Raw genomic sequence first — 21333 nt, forward strand, 5'->3', positions numbered from 1 at the left:
TCAATAAATCTCAAAGACAATTTTAAAAAGCAAAAACAAAAAATGGGAATGCTGACATTTTATTTTCAACACAATTTGAATCAGGAGACATTATTTCTTCAGTGTATGAAATAGCACACAGATTCATGATAAGGAAATGTATATGGCTAGAGTTATTAATAGACATTAAATGCAAAATTAAAAAGCTTTAACATAACTTAAAAACAAAGATAATAAAGCATGCAGCCAGTATTTTAAACAGCAGTAATAAAATTAATTACTCTAAGGCTCTTGGGTTTTAAAAGTAATAATATAGCTTAAAAAGATCTTTATAATACTTCTGCCATTTGTCCAAGTAAACAAAAAATAGTTATACAAATTTTGAGAACTTATGTCTTTCTTGACATATACCTTAGTTCATTAACTGAAAAGGAAGTCAACTAGTAACCAACTAATTGTGGGAATAATCTTTTTACAGCTAATCCTCTTACCTAAGAATATAAAAATTAAACATGATTTTTCCCTAAATAACACTACTACTTAACTAAATCATGCTTGAAAACTGTGTGTTAAAACATTTGTAATATAAATTTTTCCATTTTAACCATTTTTACATATATAATTCAGGGGCGTTAATTATATTTTCAATGCTGTGCCACCATCCCCACTATTTCCCAAACTTTTTCATCAGCCCAAATGGAAATTCTGTATCCATTAGCAAAAATTCTCCATTTTATCCTCCAGTCAGCCCCTGGCAACCTCTAATCCACTTTCTGTCTCTATGAATTTGCCTATTCTAGATAGTTCATATAAGTGGAATTATACATTATTTGTCCTTTTACATCTGACATATAACACTTAGCATAATGTTTTCAAGGTTCACTAATGTTGTAGCATATATCAGAATTTCATTCCTTTTTACAGCTGAAAAATATTCATCATATGTATATACCATGGTTTTGTTTATTTATTTATCTGTTGAGAAACACTTGGATTGGTTCCACCTTTTAGCTATTGTTCCTAATAACTTTCTAGGTAACACTAAGCTGTGAAGTTTAAAAGGAAGCATTCCTATTAACTGCTAAAAGGAGTTATCTGATATTCAAATATTTTCAAGAAAATTTAAAATGTTGCGTTCGAAAGTATGAAGACTAATGTACTAAACACCGGTATTTCCTAAACCCAGAATTTATATTTTTCCATAATTATACGGAATCTTAAAGATGTAAACATTATGGATAACACAAAAGTCACTTTTGGTCACCACCCATCCTAAATCATTCTCCCACTCTTCAAAGGCAACCGTTATATTATAATGAATTTCATGAGTAAACCTACTAGATTTTTTTTTAATCTACTATTTTTAAATACTTTATTTTCCATCTAAGTAACTTCAAATAATACATTATATATAGTATTTCTGTATTTTTTCTTCTAAGAGTTTTTAAAATATTCTTTTTGTATTCTCAAAACATTAGTTTCCCAAATGCAGACATTACATTGGGAATTTAAAAGCCTATTGCCATTCTAAAATAAGTTACCTAAAATTGTTCCAAACTTCTGAAACAGCAAAGAAAAAAAAAATCTCGAAGGGGATTAGGAACCAAGATGGTGAAGTAGGTCGTGCTCTCACTCCCTCTTGCAAGAACACCAGAATCACAACTAGCTGCTGGACAATCATCGACAGGAAGACACAGGAACCCACCAAAAAAGGCACCCCACATCCAAAGACAAAGGAGAAGCCACAATGAGATGGTAGGAGGGGCACAATCACAGTAAAATCAAATGCCATAACTGCTGGGTGGGTGACTCACAGACTGGAGAACACTTACACCACAGAAGTCCACCCACTCGAGGAAAGGTTCTGAGCCCCACGTCAGGTTCCCAACCTGGGGGTCCGGCAACGGGAAGAGGAATTCCTAGAGAATCAGACTTTAAAGGCTAGTGGGATTTGACTGCAGGACTTCGACAGGACTGGGGGAAACAAAGACTCTACTCCTGGAGGGCACACACAAAGTCGTGTGCGTACTGGGACCCAGGGGAAGGAGTAGTGACCCCAGTGGAGACTGAACCAGACCTACCTGCTAGTGTTGGAGGGTCTCCTGCAGAGGCGGGCGGTAGCTGTGGTTCACCGTGGGGACAAGGACGCTGGCAGCAGAAGTTCTGGGAAGTACTCCTTAGCGTGAGCCCTCCCAGAGTCCGCCATTAGCCCCACCAAAGAGCCCAGGTAGGCTCCAGTGCTGGGTTGCCTCAGGCCAAACAACCAACAAGGAGGGAACCCAGCCCCAGGCATCAGCAGTCAAGCCGATTAAAGTTTTACTGAGCTCTGCCCACCACAGCAACAGTCAGCTCTACCCACCACCAGTCCCTCCCATCAGGAAACTTGCACAAGCCTCTTAGATAGCCTCATCCACCAGAGGGCAGAAAGCTGAAGCAAGAAGAACTACAATCTTGCAGCCTGTGGAACAAAAACCACATTCACAGAAAGATAGACAAGATGAAAAGGCAGAGGGCTATGTACCAGATGAAGGAACAAGATAAAACCCCAGTAAAACAACTAAATGAAGTGGAGATAGGCAACCTTCCAGAAAAAGAATTCAGAATAATGATAGTGAAGATGATCCAGGACCTCCGAAAAAGAATGGAGGCAAAGATCGAGAAGATGCAAGAAATGTTTAACAAAGACCTAGAAGAATTACAGAACAAACAAACAGAGATGAACAACACAATAACTGAAATGAAAACTACACTAGAAGGAATCAATAGCAGAATAACTGAGGCAGAAGAATGGATACGTGACCAGGAAGACAGAATGGTGGAATTCACTGCTGCGGAACAGAATAAAGAAAAAAGAATGAGAAGAAATGAAGATAGCCTAAGAGACCTCTGGGACAACATTAAACGCAACAACATTCACATTATAGGGGTCCCAGAAGGAGAAGAGAGAGAGAAAGGACCTGAGAAAATATTTGAAGAGATTACAGTCGAAAACTTCCCTAACATGGGAAAGGAAATAGCCACCCAAGTCCAGGAAGCACAGAGAGTCCTATACAGGATAAACACAAGGAGAAACACGCCAAGACACATAGTAATCAAACTGGCAAAAATTAAAGACAAAGAAAAATTATTGAAAGCAGCAACGGAAAAATGACAAATAACATACAAGGGAACTCCCATAAGGTTAACAGCTGATTTCTCAGCAGAAACTCTACAAGCCAGAAGGGAGTGGCATGATATACTTAAAGTGATGAAAGGGAAGAACCTACAACCAAGATTACTCTACCGGGCAAGGATCTCATTCAGATTCGATGGAGAAATCAAAAGCTTTACAGACAAGCAAAAGCTAAGAGAATTCAGCACCACCAAACCAGCTCTACAACAAATGCTAAAGGAACTTCTCTAAGTGGGAAACACAAGAGAAGAAAAGCAACTACAAAAACAAACCCAAAACAGTTAAGAAAATGGTCATAGGAACATATATTGATAACTACCTTAAATGTGAATGGATTAAATGCTCCAACCAAAAGACACAGGCTTGCTGAATGGATACAAAAACAAGACCCATCTATATGCTGTCTACAAGAGACCCACTCAGACCTAGGGACACATACAGACTGAAAGTGAAGGGATGGAAAAAGATATTCCATGCAAATGGAAATCAAAAGAAAGCTGGACTAGCAATACTCATATCAGATAAAATAGACTTTAAAATAAAGAATGTTACAAGAGACAAGGAAGGACACTACGTAATGATCAAGGGATCAATCCAAGAAGAAGATATAACAATTATAAATATATATGCACACAACATAGGGGCACCTCAACACATAAGGCAACTGCTAACAGCTATAAAAGAGAAAATCGACGGTAACACAATAATAGTGGGGGACTTTAACACCTCATTTACCCCCATGGACAGATCATCCAAAATGAAAATAAATAAGGAAACAGAAGTTTAAATGACACAATAGACCAGATAGATTTAATTGACGTTTATAGGACATTCCATCCAGAAACAGCAGATTACACTTTCTTCTGAAGTGCATACGGAACATTCTCCAGGATAGATCACATCTTGGGTCACAAATCAAGCCACAATAAATTTAAGAAAATTGACATCATATCAAGCATCTTTTCTGACCACAACGCTATGAGATGAGAAATGAATTACAAGGGAAAAAAACGTAAAAAACACAAACACATGGAGGCTAAACAATACATTACTAAATAACCAAGAGATCACTGAAGAAATCAAAGAGGAAATCAAAACTACCTAGAGACAAAGGACAATGAAAACACGACGATCCAAAACCTATGGGATGCAGCAAAAGCAGTTCTAAGAGGCAAGTTTATAGCTATAGAAGCCTACCTCAAGAAACAAGAAAAATCTCAAATAAACAATCTAACCTTACACCTAAAGGAACTAGACAAAGAAGAACAAACAAAACCCAAACTTAGCAGAAGGAAAGAAATCATAAAGATCAGAGCAGAAATAAATGAAATAGAAACAAAGAAAACAATAGCAAGGATCAATAAAACTAAAAGCTGGTTCTTTGAGAAGATAAACAAAATTGACAAACCATTAGCCAGACTCATCAAGAAAAAGAGGGAGAGGACTCAAATCAATAAAATTAGAAATGAAAAAGGAGAAGTTACAACAGACACCGCAGAAATACAAAGCATCTTAAGAGACTACTACAAGCAAATCTATGCCAATAAAATGGACAACTGGAAGAAACGGACAAATTCTTAGAAAGGTATAACCTTCCAAGACTGAAACAGGAAGAAATAGAAAATATGAACAGACCAATCACAACTCATGAAATTGAAACTGTGATTAAAAATCTTCCAACAAACTAAAGTCCAGGACCAGATGGCTTCACAGGCGAATTCTATCAAACATTTAGAGAAGAGCTAACACCCATCCTTCTCAAACTCTTCCAAAAAACTGCGGAGGGAGGAACACTCCCAAACTCATTCTATGAGGCCACCACCACCCTGATACCAAAACCAGACAAACACACTACAAAAAAAGAAAATTACAGACCAATATCACTGATGAATATAGATGCAAAAATCCTCAGCAAAATACTAGCAAACAGAATCCAACAACACATTAAAAGGATCATATACCAGGATCAAGTGGGATTTATCCCAGGGACGCAAGGATTCCTCAATATACGCAAATCAATGTGATACACCATATTAACAATTTGAAGAAGAAAAACCATACGATCATCTCAATAGATGCAGAAAAAGCTTTTGACAGTATTCAACACCCATTTATGATAAAAACTCTCCAGAAAGTGGGCATAGAGGGAACCTACCTCAACATAATAAAGGCCATATATGAAAAACCCACAGCAAACATCATTCTCAATGGTGAAAAACTGAAAGCATTTCCTCTAAGATCAGGAACAAGACAAGGATGTCCACTCTCACCACTATTATTCAGCATAGTTTTGGAAGCCCTAGCCACGGCAATCAGAGAAGAAAAAGAAATAAAAGGAATACAAATTGGAAAAGAAGAAGTAAAACTGTCACTGTTTGCAGATGACATGGTACTATACATAGAGAATCCTAAAGATGCCACCAGAAAACTACTAGAGTTAATCAATGAATTTGGTAAAATTGCAGGATAAAATATTAATGCACAGAAATCTCTTGCATTCCTATACACTAATGATGAAAAAGCTGAAAGAGAAATTAAGGAAACACTCCCATTTACCAGTGCAACAAAAAGAATAAAATACCTAGGAATAAACCTACCTAGGGAGACAAAAGACCTGTATGCAGAAAACTATAAGACACTGATGAAAGAAATTAAAGATGATACCAACAGATGGAGAGATATACCATGTTCTTGGATTGGAAGAATCAATATTGTGAACATGACTATACTACCCAAAGCAATCCACAGATTCAATGCAATCCCTATCAAATTACCAATGGCATTTTTACAGAACTAGAACCAAAAATCTTAAAATTTGTATGGAGACACAAAAGACACCGAAGAGCCAAAGTAGTCTTGAGGGAAAAAAATGGAGCAGGAGGAATCAGACTTCCTGACTTCAGACTATACTTCAAAGCTATAGTAATCAAGACAATATGGTACTGGCACAAAAACAGAAACATAGATCAACGTAACAAGATAGAAAGCCCAGAGATAAACCCATGCACTTATGGTCAACTAATCTATGACAAAGGAGGCAAGGATATACAATGGAGAAAAGACAGTCTCTTCAATAAGTGGTGCTGGGAAAACTGGACAGCTACATGTAAAAGAATGAAATCAGAACACTCCCTAACACCATACACAAAAATAACCTCAAAATGGATTAGAGACCTAAATGTAAGACCAGACACTATAAAACTCTTAGAGGAAAACATAGGAAGAACACTCTTTGACATAAATCACAGCAAGATCTTTTTTGATCCACCTCCTAGAGTAATGGAAATAAAAACAAAAATAAACAAATGGGACCTAATGAAACTTAAAAGCTTTTGCACAGCAAAGGGAACCATAAACAAGATGAAAAGACAACCCTCACTATGGGAGAAAATATTTGCAAACGAATCAACAAAGGATTAATCTCCAAAATATATAAACAGCTCATGCAGCTTAATACTAAAGAGACAAACAACCCAATCCAAAAATGGGCAGAAGACCTAAATAGACATTTCTCCAAAGAAGACATACAGATGGCCAAGAAGCACATGAAAAGCCGCTCAACATCACTAATTATTAGAGAAATGCAAATCAAAACTACAGTGAGGTATCACCTCACACCAATTAGAATGGGCATCATCAGAAAATCTACAAACAACAAATGCTGGAGAGGGTATGGAGAAAAGGGAACCCTCTTGCACTGTTGGTGGGAATGTAAATTGATACAGGCACTATGGAGAACAGTACGCAGGTTCCTTAAAAAACTAAAAATAGAATTACCATACGATCCAGCAATCCCACTACTGGGCATATACCCAGAGAAAACCATAATTCAAAAAGACACATGCACCCCAATGTTCATTGCAGCACTATTTACAATAGCCAGGTCATGGAAGCAACTTAAATGTACATCAACAGACGAATGGATAAAGAAGATGTGGTACATATATACAATGGAATATTACTCAGCCACAAAAAGGAACGATATTGGGTCATTTGTTGAGATGAGGATGGATCTAGAGACTGTCATACAGAGTGAAGTAACTCAGAAAGAGAAAAACAAATATTATATATTAACACATGTATGTGGAACCTAGACAAATGGTACAGATGAATCGGTTTGCAGGGTGGAAGTCGAGACACAGATGTAGAGAACAAACGTATGGACACAAAGGAGGGAAAGCTGCGGGGGTGTGGGGATGGTGGTGTGCTGAATTGGGCGAATGGAATTGACATGTATACACTGATGTGTATAAAATTGATGACTAATAAGAACCTGCTGTATAAAAAATATATATAAAATAAAATTCAAAAATACACACACACAAAAAAACTACTCAAACTAATCAGATGAAGAAAGTTATTTACCAAAGTTGAAATTCTTTTTCACTGAAATCCAAATACTCACAGGTTTTAAATGGATGACAGAACTATTAGACATCACTGTGTGGTCTCCCTCCATCATGTCTAGCTCACTCTTGTCATCCGAGGCATCTGGAAGACTGTTAACACTACTGCTTTGGCTACTGGCACTGATGGACATACTGGGAATAGACTGATTACTTCCAACACTATTCACTGTTCCTGTCCGCCCAACACCATGATCTTGTTCCTAAGGAAAAAGAGCATTAGGTTCAAATATCTGTATCTCTTCCGATTTCGTGAATATAAGCACCAAGCACACTGCTTGGCACACAGTCTTTAGAAAGTCAGAGGTCTATCATGAGACATTCCCTTTATTTTTGAGACAAGGGAGTTAACCAACTGCTAACAGAAAAATAAACAAATAAAAATGACCAGCAGGTAAATAACAAAAACCAAACCAACTGTGTGAAAAAGGCAGTTTATCAGTTTTGGGTTATTTCTAAAGTACAGCATTTTCTCTAAATTGTTTGACACTTTTTGAAATCCATTTTTACCACACATCTCATGGGTTATATAGAGAGATTCTGCTCATTTCCCAATGATTCCCATGGTTAAAACAAGCCCTAACCATGGGAATTCCATGTCAGTCCGGTGGTTAGGACTCTGTGCTTCCAAAAAACAAAAAACAAGCCCCAACCTTTAAAAAAAAAAATCTTAGAAACAACTCCTTTTAGTTGAAGCCGTCTGAAGTGTATTTTTCTTTCTTACTTAAAATATAGTCTCTAGCCTATCCTTCTACCACCAAATAATTTAATTCCTATTTTTCTCTAAATTAAAAATTATGTATTACATATATATTTAATCAGAATCACAAGAATGTTTTTGTGAAGTAACCAGGCAAGCCATGGTATCTGGGTACCAACATTACAATAGTCTTACCATACCAAAATTCTATAAGATATGCAGAATTTAATAAATATGGACACATGGTATATATAGAAGAACTTTTCTTATGTCTCTAGCCTAACAGAGATGCTGTTATAGATTAAACTACATGAGAATCTTATTAATTTCACAACTTTACTTTACCACAACTTTATTTCATATATCTAGAATAACCCAAAACAATTTTCGAAAGACTATCAAAAGAACTATAAAACAAAACAAAAATACCCAAAACTGTAGGTTAAGGAAATCTTGCATTTTATAGTTCATTAATTATGTAGCACTATTAAAAATAAAAGTAACTAACTGCTGCTCCTAGTTTCAGAATGCAAAGTGATCTCTCTCACCGGAAAACAGAAAAAACAAATCAGAGCTCTGGAATTCTGACAGAAGCAAAAAAGAAAACTGAAAATATTTACAGTAAAAAAGATAGCTTTATATGTATATTTCCATGTGAGAAAGTTCTGTAACATATCCATTGCAAATTTATATTTCCATTCTCCCTAAAAGGCAACAGGGAAAGAACCTGACCTTAAGAGTGACAGCTATTTGAATTTGAACCCATATGGCTCTACCTACAGTGAGTTAATCACTGACCCTTGCTTTTACTCATTTGTAAAATGAGTATTTAGAACTGCGTAGATGGAATCAAAGTATGCAGAACTGAAAAGAAGTGTCCCTGGAAGAATGCTTGGTAACTTTCTAATGACTTGTGAGTGAGTACAGTCAACTTCCAGAGTCTATAGTTTCAAATACTTTCAAAAGCATGTCCCACACAACTGGACAATCAGGCAAAAAAAAAGGGTTCAGTGGCCAAGAAATTTGAGAGGGACCAGATTAAACAAAGTTGAACCGGTTTCTTTAATACAAGACTTCTCAGAGCTTTACTATGTATGCCAATGTGCACTATGAAGGGACTGGATTTAAAGAACACAAAACCCTTTTTTCCCACCTGGGATCTTACAGGACCAGTGTTAAGAAAACACAACCTGAGAACCACTGATGTAAGAGATTCGTGATGTAAAAGACAAGTTGCATAAGTAAAGAAGCCAATGAAGAGAGCTCAATATTTGCATCATTTCTAAATTATTACCTCTTCTTCTTCCTGTGCTTCTACAGCTGGTCCATTATGTGCCTCCTGGAAAAGGAGTTTCTTCATCTTTCGATACTGCAGATTGTCCAGCTCCCTTACTGCATCCTTTGTCCTCTGAATAAGATCTATTAACACTGTTTCAGGGCGCTCCCGAAGAACAAACATGTGCTGGATAAAAGAATGTAAAAATCAAGTTGAAATCTATGTATTTTTCAGTTAGTACAAATGTACCCCTTCTTAGACCCTAGAGATTATATCCTGAATAAGCATGATAGATAATGCATATAATCTATAGCTATTTAATTCTATTACATTTCTGACATCTTATACTTATGAAATTGTCATTTACATATATTCACTCTCTACCTACATAACTACCCCTGTACATTTTTTTTTTTTTTTTGCAGTACGCGGGCCTCTCACTGTTGTGGCCTCTCCCGTTGTGGAGCACAGGCTCCGGACGTGCAGGCTCAGTGGCCACGGCTCACAGGCCCAGCCGCTCCGCGGCATGTGGGATCCTCCCGGACCGGGGCACGAACCCGCGTCCCCTGCATCGGCAGGCGGACTCTCAACCACTGCGCCACCAGGGAAGCCCACCCCTGTACATTTTATAAAAACTTTGCACATCATACTTTTGTTGGTCAACTGAAAATGCAGAATTGAAATGATAAAAGGGTTTAATTAAACACTAAGAAGTAAGTCCAATTAGAGCCCTAAACAAAGGCTAAATAAAGGTTTACATATTCTTATAACTGTTGATTTCACAGAAAAGGCACATCAGTTCTGAGTTTTATTAGGTTTTCACAGAAATGCATTTACTGATGGTGAATTATGTAATATAAACCTGGATATTACGGCTTTCTTTATATGTTGCATAAACAAAACTCTTCATAAAACACTAGCAGTTGATTAAAAGCCATTATATTGTTCGTGATTTTTACCACTAACATTTAATAAAGCTTAATGTTATCAAATAAAGAAAAGTAGAAAGAACAATTCCAACTTTAGAATATCACTGCTATATTTTGATACCTTTCTTTTCAGAAATTTTCTATGTATAGACTTTTGTTTTGTAGATACAGTTAGTATACAGATTGCAGAAAGATACCTTCTGTCCTTGAGTTCATGAGATACCCTTGAATTTTTGTAACATTTTTACGTTCTTTGTTAGCCAAATTTATTTCTTCTCTATGCAGAGTCCTAACTATATCATATTTGATTCTACTTTCACTATCATAAGTATTGTTATTTCAAACTCATAAACATGATGCCTACAGAATATTTCATCAAATCTTTATGCCAAGATTATTTAACCATTACCCTAATTCTGGATAGTTATTTCCAACTTTTAATTCTGAGATAAATAGCTTCATACATAAAAAACACCTTTTCTCTATTCATTTTTTTCTTTATGATGGATTGTGAAAGAAAAGTCATTAGGCCAAAGGGAAAGAAGCACTGATAGATATTTCCTATCGTTTCCAATAAGGCTGTGCCAATACACACTATGGACCAGGTAAATGAATACTATATACAGACTTGGGACCTAATCACCAAATACCAAATACCGAGGCCTGGGGGGTTGGGTTATACCCAAAGAGCTTCTTTCACCTATATTAGACAAGTTGAAGAAGCAAATCACATTCTTCCTTTTTCCTGAGCCTTAGCTTGGTATGTACCACTATTTACAATATTCAGTCTTCTTACCCAAAATAATATATCTTAGAAATATTTCTAAGTTTGACAGTTTTCTACATATAGGTCTTGCTTATTTTTCACTAACATAATTCCTAGCTTTACTAAACCTTTTGTTGCTATTGTGAGTACCAATTTATTCAAGCTTTCATTTCTGACAGTATGAGTGCACTTACTGCCTAAAATTCCCCAAGCATTACTGAAACTTTATACTGCTCTTCTACATGCTGAAGTTGCAAATAATACTATCAAATATATATGAGATCCTTTCAATTTCTTTGTATCTTTAATTGATGTGCGTTGGTGAAAATAAACTGAATCCCTCTGAAATTCTAAAACATTCATATAAAAATAGGCTACTTAAATTTTAGAGTGAAAAATCAACAAGATTTCTTAGGGTCACAAAGAGAATCAAATCTACTTACTATTGCTTTATGTAGATGTTTTAAGAACTATATTAAGTTCAACAATACTATTACTGCTATTAATAAAATAGTCAACTGCCAAATGAAATAAATAAATTTTTGAGAACAGGAAGCATATACCAATCATTTATTTAAATTAGGCAATGAAAGTTAGTGAAAACTGCATAGAATTTACATGATTCAAAAATTATTTTCATTGCTAAGTTAGAAAAATGTATTTCCTAAAAGGATAAATGATATCCATTTTAACAGTTTCTTTTAAAATCTCTTTTCTCCCACAATATTTATGTAAATATATTACATGTCATTTCTTTCTTTCATATTATTTTAATACAGGACAGATAAATACATAAAGTATGGTAGATATAAAAATTAGATCCAAAGTTAAACTATGCTTTACCAACTTTGAATTAAAATTTGTAATTATAACTCATGAATATATTATTGCACATATAAAAATTTAGCCATTTGGTACTATTTTGGATATTTAACTATATCCAAAATAACTATCCAGACACAGTAAAAGCAATTAATCAATTTTCAAAAAATAAATGAAAAAATTTAGGATCTAAGAAGAGTCTCAAGAGAGAACAGTATACAAAATTAGCATTTTAATTAAAAACTAGTAGAGAATACTTAATACTGATGCAGAATCAAAGAAAAATAAAACACATTCTTAAATAATTTCTTAGGGGTAGAAAACAGAGTATAATTGAACTGACCTTTAAAAGTTCCTCTGATGTAGGGCGATCTTGAGGGATTTTCTGGAGGCAAGAATCTACAAAGTTGCGAAAATAATCAGACCTATTGTAAAGGAAAGTATCAAGTGAACATATTGCTATTTCGTTTAAAAACATCCACAAAACAAGGCATATGCCTATTGGTGGGAGGGGGGATGGAAAAGAAATGATAAAAAAAGGAGATACTATATACATTTCATATATATCTATGAAAAGTTATCTAAAGCAACCAATGAATCTTCACCATTTTCCAAAAATAAATTTGCACAGATTATTTTAAAATGCTGCTCCCACATTTAAAATATCATAACTCATTCTATATTGAGGGAAAATTAGAAAAGCCAATATTTTCCTTTTGGCATTCAAATCTAAGATAACTTTATTTTTTTTTTTCCTTTCTATAAGCCACCTTTCTTTCTTCTTTGCTCCTTGGATCATCTTCTGTATAGTCTGATTCAGAATATCACTCCATTTGTTTTGAAGGGAGCATTTTGTATACCTAAGTATTTGGTGTCCTAGAGCAAATGGATAAAACTTCCATTAAATCCAGAAAACCAATTGAGATATTTTTTTAAAACATCAGAAGTCTGTAACACATTATTATTATATAGTGTTACTGATGAGAGCTCAATGAGTAAGCCAGTAATAATTTCTCCATCGATGTTTGTCTCAATATTCAAAGAAGACCTTAAGTTCCTTATAAGCAAAAAAGGAACTCTTTTTTGAATCCCCAACATATCAAACACAGTGTGAAGACAGTCTGTGTTCAATATATTTATTACTTATATGTACCATAATACTAAAGTCTGAGCCAAAAGATTCCTTCTATGTATATCTACAAAAGTACTAAGAACTATGAATGTGTGCTAATTAATCCTTAAAAAATAAAGTATTGCTAACTTATGCATCTACCTTTTTAAAAATATTTATTAAATATGCTACATATACCCCTGGAATTTTTCAAATGCTAGATACACCTGAGGAATTAACTTCCCAGTAAAATTTTCTATCTCTGATAAAAATCCTCGTTTTCTAAAACTGTCAATCAATTCTCCATAAACCTTTTTACATGAATGAAATTTTATCACATCAAGGAAGCACTAGAAGAAAAAAACATTAAGCAGTCTGAATAACAAATGTCATAATAACAATAAGAATGATTCCAAAGTTATGAATTATCTGGTAATTGTGATAAATCAAACCATTTTACCTACATCTTATACTATATAAATTATAAGCCATTCTCCAACTGAACTTCACTACAGGTTGTGGCAATCTATATTTTAGTTATAAAATATTATGTTTAAATCATGCTATTTATTATATAATCAGGGTTATGTATGTTCCTACAGTTCAAAAAACTAAATATAATTTTTTTGTGAAAAGCAAATACGTTTTGCTTCCATATGGCATCATCTATCCTTTGTTTCTGAACTAAGTTATATATATGCTAAGAAAGCAGACATAATAAAGGATAAACATGATAGAACCTATTTTAATATCTTTTCAGGTAATACATTTTACCTAATTGAAATGAAATCACTTTGATAACATTATGAAAAAGCATTTAATTTATACAATGTCAAGTAATATATCTCTTAGCAATACTCACCATTCATTAGACTGTAGTGTAGGGGATTCATTTTGGGCTATGTGATATAAGGCACTCATTGCATTCATATTAAATAAAGGAGGCTTCCTTTCCGCTGTAAAAGAAAGAAAACTTTCCTGTTAAAATATGTGCCTGTTATACAGGAACATACAAGTATTGTTAAAGTTTTTTTGTTTTTGTTTTTTTTTGAAATAATTTTAAACTTAGCAAAAAAAATTTCAAGTAGAGTTCAAAGAACTTTTTCAAGTGAGTCAATGTACAGTAAATTGCTGGCATGATGCCCCACCCTTCCTAAATACTTTAGTGTATATTTCCTAAACATATTCTCAAAATACTAAAAAACCATAACACATCCATTAAACCGACTATTAATAATGATACATGACTATCGTCTAAATCCTCAAACCCCATTCAAGTTTCAATCAAGTATCCCAATAATGTCCTCTGTAGCAAAAGTGTCCTTTGGTCATTTGCATCCTTCAAGGAAATTATCTATTTTATCTAACTTGTTAAATTTATTAACAAAGTTGTTCATAGTATTTCCTTATAATTCCTTCCTTCCTTCCTTCCTTCCTTCCCTTTCCCTCCCTCCCTCCCTCCCTTCCTTCCTTCCTTCCTTCCTCCTTCCCTCCCTCCCTTCTTCCCTCCCTCCTTTCTTTTATTTTTCGGCTGCTTTGGGTTGCGTCACAGGGCGGGGGGGTCTTCATTAAAGCGTGAGGGATCTTTCATTGTGGCACGGGCTCTTTGTTGTGGTGTGCAGGCTTCTCTCTAGTTGTGGCATTTGGGCTTTCTCTCTCTAGTTGTGGTGTGCGGGGGCTCTGTAGTTTGTGGCACGCAGGCTCTCTCGTTGAGGTGTGCGAGCTCAGTAGTTGTCGCACATGGGTTTTAGTTGCCCCCACGGCATGTGGGATCATCAAACCCACGTCCCCTGCACTGGAAGGTGGATTCTTTACCACTGGACCACCAGGGAAGTCCCTATAATTCTTTTAATACCTGTAAAATCTGTAGTGATGTCACCTCTTATTCCTGATATTGTGTCTTCTCTCTTCTTTTCCTGATCAATTTGGCTAGTGGTTTACCAATTTTATTAATTTTCTCAAAGAACTAGTTTTTGGTTTCACTGATTTTCTCTATTGCTTCTCTGCTTTCTATTTAACTGATTTCTGCTTTGATATTTTATTCTCTTTCTTCTGCTTATTTTGGGTTGAATTTCCTCTTCTTTTTCCAGTCTCTTAAGGTGAGTTGAAGTCATGACCTTGATAATTTTGAAGTATAAAGGACTCTTGAATATCCCTCAATTTGGGTTGGTCCTAATAATTAAATTTGGGTTATACAACTTAGGCAGGAATATCACAGAAGTAAATGTTATATTTTTCTAATTTATTCTATGAGATGATGTATGATTTCAAATGGTTCCATTATTGATGGTGTTCACTTTGATCGCTTACGGTGGTGTCTACCAGGCTTCTTCATAGTAGTTTCTCTTTTTGTCTTTGTAATTAATAAGTATTTTGTGAGAAGGTACTTATATAAATATCCTGTTTTTCATAAAACTTTCATTTTATTCTTTATTATATGGACTTGTAGATTTCTATTTATTTAATAAGTTATAACCTGCTATTATCATTTATTTTGATGTTCAAACTGTCTCACATTTGAGCAGTAAGAACCTTTTTATGATGGCTTCTATTTTTTTCACATGGCCCCATCACTCCTTGATCCTTCCTTGCTTTCTGGCACACTAAGATGTTCCAGGAGCATCTTGTACTTTCCCTACTCCAAGAAACTATGGCAACAGATGTACTCACTGCTACTGAGGTGTCACTGTTCTTAGATCCTCTCAGTGGATAGAGTTAGGGAACACATACATGCACATTAAACATCTATATTTGTTTATTGAAAACAATTGAGTTCACCATAATATCACAAATCCAATCCAATACCATAGTATTTATTCCAGCTTATCTTCTTCCCATGATTTGTAATACCCCTCTCTGACAATGCAAAACCTCACTCTCATTATCTTTAATATATTTTCTTATTTGATAAATTTCCCCTGTATGTAACCAGCTGATTTTTGTGTATGATATAAGATAGTGGTCCATTTTCTTTTCTTCTCATTTTTTGGCCATGCCATGCGGCTTGCAGGATCTTATTTCCCCAACCAGGAAATTGAACCCGTGCCATGGCAGTGAAAGTGTCGAGTCCTAACCACTGGACCACCAGGGAATTCCTTATACTGGTCCATTTTCACTCTCTGCATGTGGTTTTCCAGTTTTCCCAATACCATTTACTGAAGAGACTGTCCTTTCCCCATAGTCTATACTTGACTTGTTGCTATAAATTAATTAACCATATATGCATTGGTTTATTTCTGGGCTCTCTATCCTGTTCCATTGATCTATGTGTTTGTCTTATGCCAATATTATACTGTTTTGATTACTAAAGTTTCCTAATACAGTTCAAAACAGAAGTATGATGCCTCCAGCGTTCTTCTTCTTTCTCAAGATTGCTTCTGCTATTCAGGGTCTTCTGTGGTTCCATACAAAGTTTAGGATTGTTCGTTTTATTTCTGTGAAAAATGCCGCTGGAATTTTGATGGAGATGGCACTGAATTTGTAGACTGCTTTGGATAATATGGACATTTAAACAATATTCATTCTTCCAATCCATGAGCACGAAATATCTTCCCATTTATTTGTGTCCTTTTCAATTTCTCTCATCAAAGTCTTATAGTTTTCAGTTTACAGGTCTTTAACCTTCTCAGTTAAATTTATTCCTAGGTATTTTATTCTTTTTGATATGATTGTAAATGGTTATTGTTCTCTTAATTTCTCTTTCTTATAGTCTGTTTTTAGTGTACAGAAATACAACTGATTTTTGTATACTGATTTTGTACCCTGCAACTTGACTGAACTTGTTTATTAGTTCTAAGAGTTTGCTGGTGGAATCTTCAGGGTTTTCTGTATATAATACCATGTCATCTTCAAATAGTGACAGTTTTACTTCTTCCTTTCTGACTTGGATGTCTTTTATTTCTTCTTCTTGCCTATCTGGACTTCCAATACTATGTTGAATATAAGTGTCAACAGTGAGCATCCTTTTCTTTTTCCCGATCTCAGAGGAAAATATCTTAGCTTTTCACTGTTGAGTATGATGTTAGCTTTGAGCTTGTCATATATGGTCTTTATTATGTTGAGGTATGTTCCCTCTATACCCACTTTGTTGAGAATTTTTATCATAAATGGATGCTGAATTCCGTCAAAAGCTTTTTCTGCATCTACTGAGATGATATGATTTTTATCCTTCATTTTGTTAATGTGATGTATCACACTGATTGATTTGTGCATTTTGAACCAACCTTACATCCTGGGAATAAATACCACTTGATCATGGTGTATGATCCTTTTACTGTATTGTTGAATACTGTTTGCTACTACTTTGTTGAGGATTTTTGCGTCTATGTTCATCAGGGATATTGGTGTGTAACTTTCTTTTCTTATAGTGTCCTTTTCTGGTTTTGGTATCAGGGTAATGCTGACCTTGTAAAATAAGTTTGGTAGTGTTTCCTCCTCTTCTGGTTTTGGGAAGAGTTTGAGAATGACTGGTATTAATTTTTCTTTAAATGTTTGGTAGAATTCACCAGTGAAGCCATTGGGTCCTGGGCTTCTGTTTGTTGGGAGGTTTTTGGTTACTGATTCAATCTCCTTACTAGTAATCAGTCTGTTTAGATTTTCTGTTTCTTCATGATTCAGTCTTAGAACACTGAATATTTCCAGGAATTTGTCCGTTTCTGTTAGGTTGCTCAATTTGTTGATGTATAACTGTTCATAGTAGTTTCTTGTGATTCTTTAGTATTTCTGTGTTATCAGATATGTCTCCATCTCTTATTTGAGTTCTTTCTTTTATGGAAAGTCTATCTAAAGATTTGTCTATTTTATCTTTTTAAAAAAACCCAGCTCCTAAGTTTCACTGTTCTTTTCTATTGTCTTTTTAGTCTCCATTTCACTTATTTCTGCTCTAATCTTTATTTCCTTCCTTCTACTAACTTAGGGCTTAGCTTGTTCTTCTTTTACTAATTCCTTGAGGTGTAAAGTTAGATTGTTTATTTGAAATTGTTCTTGTCTCTTAAAGTAGGCATTTATCACTATGAGCTTCCCTCTTAGAACTGCCTTTTTTTAAATCATTTAAAAAATTTTTTATAGTTAAAAAGTATAGTTAATACTTTTAACTATAGTTAATTTATAGTTAATTTACAATGAGTATAGTTAATTTACAATGTTGTGTTAGTTTGAAGTGTAGAGCAAAGTGAATTTGTTATACATATACGTATATCCACTCTCTCTCTCTCTCTCTCGTTTTTTTTTTTTTTTGGATTCTTTTCCCATATAGGCCATTGCAGAGTATTGAGTAGAGTTCCTTATGCTATACAGCAGGTTCTCATTGGTTATCTAGAACTGCTTTTGCTGCATCCCATGTTTGGTTATTTTTTTGAAATCCCATTTATTACTTTGATTTTCCATTGTCCCTTAGTGGTTTTTTTTTGGGCTGCATTGGGTCTTAGTTGCAGCACGTGGGATCTTTGTTGCAGCACACGGGCTTCTTTCTAGTTGCGGTGGCGTGCGGGCTTCTCTCTAGTTGTGGTGTGCAGGTTTTCTCTCTCTAGTTGTGGTGCGTGGGCTCCAGAGTGTGTGGGCTCTGTAGTTTGCAGCACACGGGCTCTTTCGTTGAGGCACGTGAGCTCAGTAGTTGTGGTGTGTGGGCTTAGTTGCCCCAAGGCATGTGGGATCTTAGTTCCCTGACCAGGGATCAAACCGGCATCCCCTGCAACTGGAAGGAGGGTTCTTCACCACTGGACCACCAGGGAAGTCCCTGCTGCATCCCATATGTTTGAGTATGTTTTATTTCTATTTTCATTTGTCTTGAGATACTTTTTGATTTCTTCTTTGACCCACTGAGTGCTCAGTATCATCTTGTTTACTCTCCATATATCTGTGAATATTCCAGTTTTCTCCTTATCATTGATTTCAAGTTTCATACGACTGTGGTTGGAAAGGAAGTTTGATAATTAAAAAAAAAATTTTTTTTTAATTTTTTGGCTGCGTTGGGTCTTCATTGCTGCGTGTGGGCTTTTCTCTCTAGCTGCGGTGAGCAGGGGCTACTCTTCATTGTGGTGTGCGGGCTTCTCACTGCGGTGGCTTCTCTTGTTGCAGAGCACAGGCTCTAGGCGTGCGGGCTTCAGCAGTTGTGGCACGCGGGCTCAGTAGTGTGGCTCACGGGCTCTAGAGCACAGGCTCAGTAGTTGCGGCGCATGGGCTTAGTTGCTCCGCAGCATGTGGGATCTTCCTGCCCAGGGATCTTACCCATGTCCCCTGCATTGGAAAGTGGATTCTTTACTACTGGACCACCAGGGAAGTCCCAGGTATTTTCATTTGTCTTGAGATATTTTTCGATTTCTTCTTTGACCCATTGAGTGTTCAGTACTGTTTTGTTTAATCTCCATATATCTGTGAATGTTCCAGTTTTCTTCCTATAACTGATTTCAAGTTTCATACGATTGTGGTTGGGAAAGAAGTTTGATGTGATTTTAATCTTCTTAAATTTATTAAGACTTGTTTTGTGGCCTAACATAAGATCTATCCTGGAGAACATTCCGTATGCACTTAAGAAATATGTGTATTCTGTTGCTTTGAGATGAAATGTCTGTGCATGTCTGTTAAGTCCATTTGGTCTAATGTGTCATTTAAGGCCAATGTTACATATTGACTTTCTGTCTGTGATCTAGTCTCTGATGAACAGGGGGTATTAAAGTCCCCTACTATTATTGTATTGCTGTCCATTTCTCCCTTTAGGTCTGTTTATGTTGTTTTATATATTTAGGTGATCTTATGTTGGGTGCATAAATATTTACAAAACGTATATCCTCTTGCTGAACTGACTTCTTTAATCATTATGTAATGCTCTTATCTTCTTTTTTTTTCTTTTTTTTGGCAGTACGCGGGCCTCTCACTGTTGTGGCCTCTCCCGTTGTGGAGCACAGGCTCCGGACACGCAGGCTCAGCAGCCATGGCTCACGGGCCCAGCTGCTCCGCGGCATGTGGGATCTTCCCGGACCAGGGGCACGAACCCATGTCTCCTGCATCGGCAGGTGGACTCTCAACCACTGCGCCATCAGGGAAGCCCCTCTTCTTTGTCTTTTATTAGAGTCTTTGTTTTAAAGTCTATTTTGTCTGATAAAACTATAGCTACCCTAGCTTTCTTTTTGGTTTCCATTTATATGGAATAACTTTTTCCATTCCTCACTTTCAGTCTCTATGTGTCCTTATATCTGAAGTGACTCTCTTGTAGGCAACATACAGATGGGTTTTGTTTTTTTATCCATTTAGTCATTCCATTTCTTTTGATTGGAGAATTTAGTTCACTTACAATTAAAGTAATTATTGATAAATATATGTACTCATTGCCATTTTGTTAATCGGTTTCTGGCTGTTTCGTAATTCCTTTGTTCCTTTTTTCTCCTCTCACTCTCTTCCTTTGTGAATTGATGACTATCTTTAGTGTTATGTTTGGATTCCTTTCTCTATATCTTTTGTGTATCTACTATAGGTTTTGCTTTGTGATTGATATGAAGCTTACAAAATATATAAAACAACATATTTATAATAGTCTATTTTAAGTTGATAACAACTTAAGTTTAAAAAGAGCTCTACAGGGCTTCCCTGGTGGCGCAGTGGTTGAGAGTCCGCCTGCTGATGCAGGGGACATGGGTTCGTGCCCCGGTCCGGGAAGATTCCACATGTCGTGGAGCGGCTGGGCCCGTGAGCCATGGCCGCTGAGCCTGCGCATCTGGAGCCTGTGCTCCGCAACGGGAGAGGCCATGACAGTGAGAGGCCCGCATACCACAAAAAAAAAAAAAAAAGCTCTACATTTTTACTCCCCACCACCATGTTTTATCTTTCGTTTGTTGGTTTTGACTTATGTTTTTTTTGTAGAAATTAGAACTTTATTATATTATAAACATTTCCAGAATATAAACTGATTTTGTATCAAGATTTTTTGAAACGTTTAAAACTGTATGCAACTTAAGCTTATTATAATGTATGTCATTTTCCACTTTCCAATCTAGAAAATATACTGCAAGTTAGATCTAATGAAGGAAAAAAAAATCAATCTAAACTGCTTTACAGAGAAAACTAATGAATATAAAAACACCCACCCCAAACTAACACCCAATCAAGAAATAGATTCTATAAAGCCTATTAAATCCTCCAATTTAAAATAAATGACCTCCCAAGGGAAAAATACTTCCA

At 35.6% G+C, this 21333-nt stretch overlaps 1 protein-coding gene across 1 annotated transcript in view; it reads right to left on the reverse strand.

Annotated features, from left to right (window-relative positions):
• Nucleotides 1-21333, reverse strand: part of TAOK1 (TAO kinase 1) — a gene marked incomplete at its 3' end in the record, with an annotated part of 108773 nt that overhangs the window by 26047 nt on the left and 61393 nt on the right. Inside the window, exons 9-12 of the mRNA XM_079725405.1 lie at nucleotides 14024-14117; nucleotides 12394-12475; nucleotides 9552-9719; nucleotides 7557-7760 (exon numbers count right to left, since the gene is read on the reverse strand). Of these exons, the coding sequence (XP_079581531.1) occupies nucleotides 7557-7760; nucleotides 9552-9719; nucleotides 12394-12475; nucleotides 14024-14117 (548 nt within the window). The remainder of the gene's footprint in view (nucleotides 1-7556; nucleotides 7761-9551; nucleotides 9720-12393; nucleotides 12476-14023; nucleotides 14118-21333) is intronic.

Source organism: Hyperoodon ampullatus (genome assembly GCF_949752795.1).
Source record: "Hyperoodon ampullatus genome assembly, chromosome: 19".
Lineage (NCBI taxonomy): Eukaryota > Metazoa > Chordata > Mammalia > Artiodactyla > Ziphiidae > Hyperoodon > Hyperoodon ampullatus.